This window comes from Sinocyclocheilus grahami, unplaced genomic scaffold (genome assembly GCF_001515645.1).
Source record: "Sinocyclocheilus grahami isolate Dianchi unplaced genomic scaffold, SAMN03320097.WGS_v1.1 scaffold252.1, whole genome shotgun sequence".
Lineage (NCBI taxonomy): Eukaryota > Metazoa > Chordata > Actinopteri > Cypriniformes > Cyprinidae > Sinocyclocheilus > Sinocyclocheilus grahami.
This window is the reverse complement of record NW_015505431.1, coordinates 398,077-408,904: the sequence shown is the minus strand read 5'-3', so window position 1 is coordinate 408,904 and position 10,828 is coordinate 398,077. Positions and strand designations below refer to the sequence as shown.

Here is a 10,828-nt window from a genome sequence, read left to right as displayed (position 1 = left end):
AGATAAGCTGTATTATTACATTAACATTATAATCAGTAATTATGTCCCCACTGGATGCAACAAATGCCTCGTTTATAATTGGTTTTATTGGTTTTGTCTCGTCGTGCTGGGAGACGGCATCACAGTATGGTAAGGGGCGTAACATTTCCGTCTTACGCTTGAGGCATTCGGCCAATCACAACGCACTGGATAGCTGGCCAATCACAGCACACCTCGCTTTTTCAGACCGATGAGCTTTGTAAAAATCAATGCGTTTCAGAAAGGCGGGGCATAGAGGAGCAATAATAATGTACATTATATGAAAAATAATGTGTTTTTTTAACCTTAAACCACATAAACACATTGCATTACACCAAATACACAAATTAATGTTCTTTTTAGCAACATCATATGACCGGTTTAACATGTCCATAATGTTGCTGCGGAAATTAATTGTTAATATTTTTCTCATAGGATGCCCAATGGTTGAAAGGTGGGAGAATGTCATCTGTGCCCAGTTTTTGCAAATGCTTATAATTGAATTCATAGATCCAGCCTAAAACAACTTTATTGCCAGTCGCCAACTGTGAGCTTTTCCCTGGTTCTGGGGCCTCTGCCCTTCGGCATGTCTGTGCATGGCCCTGCACAAGATAACAAGCTTGACTGATTAGAGACCATGCACAGGTTTTCTGCAATGGGGTTTCCACAAACCAGCTGCATGACTCAGATTCTTTTGAGGGCCTAAAATACGACACTAATCCCTACTTTGTGGAATGTAACTGAATCTAAGCTGAACCGAGATCAGTTGAAGCCACTGGTTCATGGGTTCACCAGATCAGCGTCCTCTAGCGGAGAACTTCGAAATTTCGAAACGGCAGTGACGTAATGAAGACTCGTTTGCGGAATTCACTCGCGCTGAACCATTCGAATCAAAAGATTCATAAACGTTTCGAAGCCTCACGATTCACGAAGCAGCGTTCGAAAGCAGACGTCACTACACAAAAATGCCATGTAGAATCTGTTACAGAAGAGAGTGAATCTAAACTGACTGATGAAGCGATCTGCGAAGTAAACGGGATCGAGTATTTCCTTGAGATAAAGATGGAGCAGCGTGTAAACAGTCAGATCACAGAAACAACAGAGGTGCAGAAGAATAAAAGTCAGAGTAAGTTTGTTGTTTGTCATTTACAGAGTCAAGTTTGCAGATTGTTAGTTGTTGATTGCGACTTATTAAAACCATGTGCCGCATCAAATCATACGATGTGCATACTATCAACCCTATCTGCCCTAAATAGTATTGAAAATTACTAATATCACATAGAATTTAGGATGGATAATATGCACATTGGGACGCAGGCATAGTTGGGAATTTGTCAGACCAACTATATTTTAAAATTAGACCACCATAATGTGAAGTATAGAAACAAACTGCCGTATAATTTTTTATTACATTAAAGGTGACATATCATGAAAATCTGACTCTTCCAGGTTTTAAGTGCTATAATCAGGTCCCCGGTGCATCTACCAACTAAGGAAACGTGAAAAAGATTAACCCAGTAACTTTGTTTTGGGAAGACTTTTTCTGCAAGCGTCTGAGAAAACCAGCGCATCTGATTTCGCTCCCTTGGTGACGTGGCAAAGGGATCTCATTATAATATTACTGCCCCTTAATCTGTAAGTTTACACCCACAGCGCCGTTATTGTGTTTTCGCAAGCTACAACGGAGTACTAGTTCTAATGCCATGGCGAAAGTTCGAGCAAAACATGCTAACTGTTCTGTCTTTGGCTGCACAGACGAGCACAGAACACTGATTAGAGTCCCAGCCTCAGAGGAGACAACAGAGCAGTGGATTTATTAATTTATTTACTGTATATATCTGCTGCCACACAGATCTAAAATAAACATGTGATTTATTTCCCAGCAGTTTGCCTTCACAGACATAACCAACTGTTTTTGTAACTCATGTGTGTTTTTAACATTAACTTGTGTGTGAATGAGAACTTAGTTTAGTACTCGCATGCTGTGACAGCCGCTTTCTGTCCGTGTGCTTCTCAGAAAACCGTATATCAGAAGTTTAAACTCATATGGTTTAAAACGCATGATTTCAGTGTGATAATCAGAACCAAAACAGATGTTTTTAGCAGGTATGAGCTGTAATGGCGCAGCTCTATTCTGGAAAAGGGGGCTGGGAGCAATAACTCATTTGCATTTAAAGAGACAGGCCCGAAAAACAGCATGTTTCTGCTTCCACTCAAAATAGATATTTTCAAAATGATATAATAAATGATATGTGGAGTATTTTGAGCTGAAACTTCACAGACACATTCTGGGGACACCAGAGACTTTTATTACATATTGTAAAAAGGGGCATAATATGTATCCTTTAAACTATTTGTGTTGAGAGAATTGTATGATGTCTTTGTGTGTGTGTTGTGTTGAGTGAAAGCATAATATATAATAATATAATATATGCTGAATCAATATTTTACCTGAGAGCGTGGTTTGTGATGTGTCCACTCCACACAAGCGTGAATGTGTGACCTGCGAAAAGTAAGGTCATCACGGCATTACATCCTCCAAATAAATTTTTTTTTTCACGTGTCAGCCCCATTTAGCTATTATTTTAAATTTGAGCTGTAAGTACCAATTTAGCAAATCCTGTTAGTTTAGTTCAGTTCTCTTTATGATATATTTTATGATGCATCGGCATGTTATAGATCTAGAAATACTTTGAAAAGGGTGGAACCAAAGCGTGTGTAAACATTTGCTAAATGTCAGAAATAGAAATGTGGTATGTTCAGAAGTAGTCACATTAAAAAGAATTATAAGCTCAGGTACAATATTTTACATTTAGTCATTTAGCAGACTCTTTTATCCAAATTATACTTTTATACAAATGTGTACAATAGAAGCAATCAAAACCAACAAAAGAGTAATAATAAGCAAGTGCTATGACAAGTCTCGGTTAGCCTAATGCAGTACATGTAGCAAGGGTTTATATATATATATATATATACACACACACACATACATACATACAATAAAAAGAAAACAAGTGGATAGAATAGAGAAAGCTAGTGTTAGAGGCTCTTTTTTGTTAAAGAAACAAGCAGTTAGAAAATGAATATAGAGTGCAAGTATTAGAGGGTCAATTGTTTTTTTATATAAAACAAATAGATAAAATAGAATTAGAAAAGAGATAGAGTTAGTGTTGAGTTAGTCAATATTTTAAACTTGCATGTGAAAGGGTTAACGCAAGTCATAAACCAATGCTGAATTTTACTTAATTGTTTACTGTCTTGCAAATTCTTTGTAACTTATACTGTCACTTCAGGAGACAATAACATGGGAATGACAGATTTAGCCTTTGATATGTCAAAAATATAACAATGTCCTCTGTTGCATTAGACTGGGTTGCACATGTGTTACTTTGGCTATCTCACTATTATTGTCCTTATGTTCATTTTAGATCAAAAGAAACTGAAAGAAGATTCTGTCACTTGCCATCAATGTGGGATGTGTTTCGTTTATCAAGCAAGCCGTTCATCTGCCAATTACCAGAGTACAGTTTCCGTTAAAACCAACACAAGTCCCATTATAACCAGAAAAACCATTATAATTCTGTGATGGTGTCTATTGTTTTTTCAGCAGGGTAAGCAGAGTCCCTGAACAAATACCTCACTGTCCAACTGTAAAGAAGCAAATAGAAAACTCAATATTCACTAAAGATTTTCACACAGCCATCAAAACCGAACAATCCAGTCACAAACACCAACAGGAGATCATTAGTGATTAGTATGTAATGTAAAAGGCTGATAATGACACCTCTTAAACCAATTACTGTCAAATGTTTTCACTAACGTGTAATCTGCTATGTGTAATCTACAAACTAATAAGTACCATTAATTATGAAGTATCTCAATTTTTCATTGTGCATGCGTGTGTTTGTCATTAAACTGAACATGCATTATAAAGCTGCCTCTAGCGGCGAACTTTCAAAACGTTTCGAACCAGCGATGAAGACTCGTTTGCTGAAACCGCGTGACTTGGCCAGTTTGATTCGTGTTCTGAACCACTGAGTCAAAGCAAAAGATTCGGAACGTTTCGAAGCTTCATGGAGGTCAGAACTACTTAAACGCTAGGCTTGTTTTCAACCAAATACAGTACTGTGTGGTTATATAATGTCTGCTACAAAATAGACAGAGTCAAACGCGACTGATTGAGCGATCTATGGAATAAACGGGGTCGAACATTTCCTGGTGATAAAGATGGAGAATCGTGAAAACAATCAGACCACAGAAACACCAGATGTGCAGACGAAAACCTGCCAGTCCTCCAATAAAACCGATGGTAAGGTAATTATGGGTCGCTTACAAAGAATCTGTTCATTGGTATTACTAATGAAAAACCACGTGCGCCAAATGATTATGCATACGGGAAGATTTGGTTACTTCAGGTATACAAATAAGGTATTTGTCAGAACAACTATATTTTAAAGTAAAGTAATCCAAGTGCTTTAGAAAAAGCGTTTTTCTTTTTGGATATTTTCTAGACGATTTGATCTGTGTGATCGTTGGTTCTTGTTGATAAAATGTACAAAATAAAGGGCAAAAACAGAACATCCTTTTACCAGTTATGCAATAAAGGTGCATCCCTACATTCCTGAATGTATAATGAACCTGTGTATTTTACAACTTTGGCTACTCAACAAATAAATCCATAGGAGGACATCAAAAACTTTACTGAAATTTATTTTATGATCTTACCTGTATATTATTTCAAACTCGCACAAGAATGTTTTGTATTATGTTGTACAAAACAATTAACCTAGCAACCAGATGAACACTGCAAAAATATTACATTAATATTGTTCCTTAAGTTCTCAATTTCACTGCAGTCAAAAACTGAGAACAATACCACCACTCTATATACATATTAGGGATGGGCGATATGGGCTTAAAAATATATCACGATTATTTCTGGTGTTTATTGCGATAACGATATAAATGACGATAATTATGTAATTATTATTATATATGTTATATAATTATGCATCCACCAAGAGACAAAAAAATCCTGTTTCTTTAGAGAAAAGTATTATCTTTACTGTTTTTACCCTGGTGTTGTGAGGAGTACACACGTAATGTAATGAGTATATACTGGAAGCCGGAGGGAGCCCTTGTGCAGAAACTCAACATATGCATTGCAGAAGTAATTGCACTGAGGATGCTCCAGGAAATCCCTAATATGGACGAAGGTGTCCACTTATAGCTGTAGCTGAATAAAATGCAGATATAGAGAAATTTTAACTGAGGAAATATGAAGACAATAAACATTGCGACAGTATATGGTTTATCTGTGTTCTTTAAGCAATCTTGGCTATTTTTTTAAGAATAAAGTATATTTATAATGCAATACTAATCGACATAGCCTTTATCATTGTATTAAATACTATAAAATAGTATAATTTCTGCCTCATTCTGTGATATGAAACCACGTCTGATCACAAAGTTATTTTAAATGCTCGACTGATTTTATGAATTTAATTTGGACAAAGAGCATGTCAGTGGACCCTTTTCAATAGAGTGTGATGATGCATTTAACGGTCATCAGCATTGTAAATCCTTTCAAAGTGTTTATATATATATACAGTGGGGTAAAAAAGTATTTAGTCAGCCACCAATTGTGCAAGTTCTCCCACTTAAAAAGATGAGAGAGGCCTGTAATTTTCATCATAGGTATACCTCAACTATGAGAGACAAAATGAGAAAAAAAAATCCAGAAAATCACATTGTAGGATTTTTAAAGAATTTATTTGCAAATTATGGTGGAAAATAAGTATTTGGTCAATAACAAAATTTCATCTCAATACTTTGTTATATACCCTTTGTTGGCAATGACAGAGGTCAAACGTTTTCTGTAAGTCTTCACAAGGTTTTCACACACTGTTGCTGGTATTTTGGCCCATTCCTCCATGCAGATCTCCTCTAGAGCAGTAATGTTTTGGGGCTGTCGCTGGGCAACACGGATTTTCAACTCCCTCCAAAGATTTTCTATGGGGTGAGATCTGGAGACTGGCTAGGCCACCCCAGGACCTTGAAATGCTTCTTACAAAGCCACTCCTTCGTTGCCCGGGCGGTGTGTTTGGGATCATTGTCATGCTGAAAGACCCAGCCACGTTTCATCTTCAATGCCCTTGCTGATGGAAGGAGGTTTTCACTCAAAATCTCACGATACATGGCCCCATTCATTCTTTCGTTTACACGGATCAGTCGTCCTGGTCCCTTTGCAGAAAAACAGCCCCAAAGCATGATGTTTCCACCCCCATGCTTCACAGTAGGTATGGTGTTCTTTGGATGCAACTCAGCATTCTTTCTCCTCAAGTTGAGTTTTTACCAAAAAGTTTTATTTTGGTTTCATCTGACCATATGATATTCTCCCAATCCTCTTCTGGATCATCCAAATGCTCTCTAGCAAACTTCAGATGGTTCTGGACATGTACTGGCTTAAGCAGTCTGGCACTCTGGCACTGCAGGATTTGAGTCCCTGGCGGCGCAGTGTGTTACTGATGGTAGCCTTTGTTACTTTGGTCCTGCAGGTCATCAGGTCATTCACTAGGTCCCCCAGTGTGGTTCTGGGATTTTTGCTCACAGTTCTTGGGATCATTTTGACCCCACGGGGTGAGATCTTGCATGGAGCCCCAGATCGAGGGAGATTATCAGTGGTCTTGTATGTCTTCCATTTTCTAATAATTGCTCCCACAGTTGATTTCTTCACACCAAGCTGCTTACCTATTGCAGATACAGTCTTCCCAGCCTGGTGCAGGTCTACAAGTTTGTTTCTGGTGTCCTTTGACAGCTCTTTGGTCTTGGCCATGGTGGAGTTTGGAGTGTGACTGTTTGAGGTTTGACCTCTGTCATTGCCAACAAAGTGTATATAACAAAGTATTGAGATGAAATTTTGTTATTGACCAAATACTTATTTTCCACCATAATTTGCAAATAAATTCTTTAAAAATCCTACAATGTGATTTTCTGGATTTTTTTCCCCTCATTTTGTCTCTCATAGTTGAGGTATACCTATGATGAAAATTACAGGCCTCTCTCATCTTTTTAAGTGGGAGAACTTGCACAATTGGTGGCTGACTAAATACTTTTTTGCCCCACTGTATGTATTTTTTTTTTTTAAATGTATGCACATTTATAACACTATAATTTGTATTATATCACCTTTGCATCAAATTACAAAAAAAGTAGTTAACGCTAATGCGAGGGTGTTTCTAATGCAGCGTCTATGGGAGGGACGGTAAATTTGACATAGTTCTCTCTTCTGACTGCCATTATCAGTCTCTCTCAGTTTTTTTTACTTTTATTGAAAGTCAATTTTGTCTCTCATAGTTGAGGTATACCTATGATGAAAATTACAGGCCTCTCTCATCTTTTTAAGTGGGAGAACTTGCACAATTGGTGGCTGACTAAATACTTTTTTGCCCCACTGTATGTATTTTTTTTTTTTAAATGTATGCACATTTATAACACTATAATTTGTATTATATCACCTTTGCATCAAATTACAAAAAAAGTAGTTAACGCTAATGCGAGGGTGTTTCTAATGCAGCGTCTATGGGAGGGACGGTAAATTTGACATAGTTCTCTCTTCTGACTGCCATTATCAGTCTCTCTCAGTTTTTTTTACTTTTATTGAAAGTCATGAAAACACTATCGTGGAGTTTTTCTTTTGATATTTGAGCAAATGAGAATGCAAAAAATATTTTTGTGGTAGTCTCCCATTCACTGCTCTTCAAGTTGACGACTTCCGCTGCTGAGAAATCCGGAAATGTGAAAAAGGTCCATAAATGGTATCTTTGTTGGATAACAGGTTTGTAAACAGGCTCATACACATGCAAAACTGTATCGCACAAACTGTATTTATTGAAGGCTCAGACCGATTTTTTGTCACACTGTAAGTTACAGCCCTGACCAAACCAGTTCCTGACTGTAGAAGGAGCTCCTCGTTTAGCGATATATTCCTATTCCATATTCCGACATGTCGCTCTGCACAGTCACACACAGAACTAGACTTTATCGTTATTATCGCGAGTAAGACTAATTCTTATCGTGGGGAGAATTTTTACCGGTATATCGCAAATGATAAGATATCGCCCATCCCTAATACATGGATGAATTTTCTTAGGGCACCAACTATTAAAACCATTTGCTTGGTTACTTTCAGTCATGGACAACAATACATTTAAAAATCTGTCTGCTTGATTTATACATCAAATTGCAGTTTAGGAAAAACATGTCAGTGCCTAAACAATGACCTCCATTGCATTCTGCTATTAAATTGGGTTGCAAATCTATACCTTTGGCTCAAAATACCACCTTTGTTGTCTTTGAATTGATGTTTGACATTGATCTTTTCATGTTTATTTTAGATCAGATTGAACTGAAAGAAGATTTTTTCACTTGCCATGAATGTGGGATGGATTTCTTTGAGCAAGCAAGTCTTGAGCAGCACATGAGAATTCACACAGAAGAGAAACCGTTCATCTGCCCTCAGTGTGGAAAGAGTTTCACAATGCAACACAGGCTTGAGGCTCATTTAAGAATTCACACTGGAGAGAAACCATTCAGTTGCTCAGAGTGTGGAAAGTGTTTCACGCAACAAGGTCAGATTAAAAGTCACATGAGAAGTCACACTGGAGAGAAACCTTTCACTTGCCCTCAATGTCAAACTAGTTTCACTTCGAAACAAAGCCTTAAAAGTCACATTAGAATTCACACTGGAGAGAAACCTTTCACCTGCTCTGAGTGTGGAAAGAGCTTCATAACACAAGGATACCTTAAACGTCACATAAAAACTCACACTGGTGAGAAACCTTTCACCTGCCCTCAATGTGGAAAGAGTTACAAAGTGCAAGAAAGCCTTGAGAGTCACATAAGAGTTCACACCGGAGAGAGGCCGTTCGTCTGCCCTCAGTGTGGAAAGGGTTTCACAGCAAAACAGTGTCTTAAAAGTCACATGAGCATTCACATTGGAGAGAAACCTTTCACCTGCTCCATCTGTGGGATGAGCTTCACACAACATCAAAGTCTTAAACGTCATATGTGCACTCACACTGGAGAGAAGCCTTTCATTTGCCCTGAATGTGGAAAGAGTTACACAATAAAACAACGCCTTGACATTCACATGAGAATTCACTCGGGAGAGAGACCCTTTTCCTGCTCTCAGTGTAGAAAGAATTTCACAGTAAAACTTAACCTTGATAGACATATGAGAATTCACACTGGAGTGAAGCCGTTTTCCTGCTCTCAGTGTGGAAAGAGCTTCACAGTGAAACAAAGCCTGGAGAGCCACATGACCATTCACACTGGAAAGAAGCCTTTCACCTGCACCGAGTGTGGAAAGGGTTTCACGAGTAAACCTAAGCTTAGTTATCACATGAGAAATCACTCAGGAGAGAGGCCTTTTATATGTTCTAAGTGTGCAAAAAGTTTCACAGTGAAACAAAACCTTGATATTCACATGAGAATTCACTCTGGAGAGAAACCCTTTTCCTGCTCTCAGTGTGGAAAAAGTTTCACAATGAAACAAAACCTTGACATTCACATGAGAAGTCACACTGATGAGAAGCCTTTCACCTGCTCTCAATGTGGAAAGAGTTACAAAGTGCAGCAAAGCCTTGAGAGTCACATGAGAGTTCACACTGGAGAGAACCCTTTCACTTGCTCCGAGTGTGGAAAGAGTTTCACAGTGAAACAAAGCCTTATGAATCACATGAGAGTTCACACTGGAGAGAAACCTTTCACTTGCTCCGAGTGTGGAAAGAGTTTCACAGTGAAACAAAGCCTTATGAATCACATGAGAGTTCACACTGGAGAGAAACCTTTCACTTGCTCCGAGTGTGGAAAGAGTTTCACAGTGAAACAAAGCCTTATGAATCACATGAGAATTCACACTGGAGAGAGGCCTTTCACCTGCCCTCAGTGTCCGAAGAGCTTCATGCAACATAAACATCTTAAACGTCACATAAAAACTCACACTGGAGAGAAGCTTATTGATAGAGTGGGGGAAATCTCTGCTGTCACCTGTGTGCAGCATCAATCCAAATGAAGTGATGGCAGTCATAGCGTACTAGTACATCCGCCAGCTATCAGAGGAGAGTGATGTAGTCAGTTTGTTTGATTAGGAGACCAGGACCAGTGTTGGGCAAGTTACTCTGAAAATGTAATCAAATTACTGATTACTCCTTTTAAAAGTAATCACGTTACTGTTCTGATTACTTTATTTCAAAAGTAATTAGTAATTAGTTACATTATTAGTTACGTTACTTTTTTTCTCCATGAAATTTATGAAATCCCAGCATACACTCTCCCGATAAATATTTGTTATTAAAGCATTAACATTCAAAGAACACTGTTATTTTTAACTAGGGCTGCACGATAAATCGCATGCGATATTTAACGTGCATCTTGTCAGAAAGCCGGTTCTGTAATCAGCGGTAAATCTCCATCACGTGCGGGCTTTCACATTGAGCAGAGCCGTTGTTCACTGACGAGCTGCGCAAAACATGCGCAAAATATGATCGTGGTTTTGCGCAGCTCGTCAGTGAACAACGGCTCTATGTAGTAAATGCTGCTCCATGTGAAAACCCACACGTGATGGAGATTTACCGCTGATTACAGAGCCGGCTTTACTGATAAGATGCGCATTAAATATCGCATGTGATTTATCGTGCAGCCCTATTTTTAACTAAAGCAAGCGGCTGCTGCGTGCATGGTTTGGCATGGCAGAATGCCAGCAAAGAGTTCTGCATTTATAATCTCTAAAATACATCTCAGTTGA

General features: G+C 38.3%; 1 protein-coding gene across 2 annotated transcripts; it reads left to right on the top strand.

The window, feature by feature from the left end:
• The first annotated feature begins 4,088 nt into the window (after nucleotides 1–4,088).
• LOC107598497 (gastrula zinc finger protein XlCGF57.1-like) lies at nucleotides 4,089–10,238 on the top strand. 2 transcript variants are annotated; one of them, XM_016289860.1, is made up of 3 exons: nucleotides 4,089–4,330; nucleotides 8,418–9,401; nucleotides 9,486–10,238. In XM_016289860.1, the coding sequence occupies exons 1-3, from the start codon at nucleotides 4,249–4,251 to the stop codon at nucleotides 10,094–10,096; spliced, it is 1,677 nt and encodes a 558-aa protein (XP_016145346.1). In that variant the 5' UTR covers nucleotides 4,089–4,248; the 3' UTR covers nucleotides 10,097–10,238. The 2 variants fall into 2 exon arrangements, with proteins under 2 accessions (XP_016145346.1, XP_016145345.1); XM_016289859.1 differs by having other exon boundaries at nucleotides 8,418–10,238.
• Nucleotides 10,239–10,828: the final 590 nt, after the last annotated feature.

What these genes read in the sequence shown, in the direction of transcription:
- LOC107598497 (XM_016289859.1), top strand. Translation starts at nt 4,249, where the DNA reads ATGGAGAATCGTGAAAACAATCAGACCACAGAAACACCAGATGTGCAG. An exon ending in GTCCTCCAATAAAACCGATG is followed by an intron (nt 4,331 to 8,417) that starts GTAAGGTAATTA and finishes TGTTTATTTTAG; the next exon opens with ATCAGATTGAACTGAAAGAA.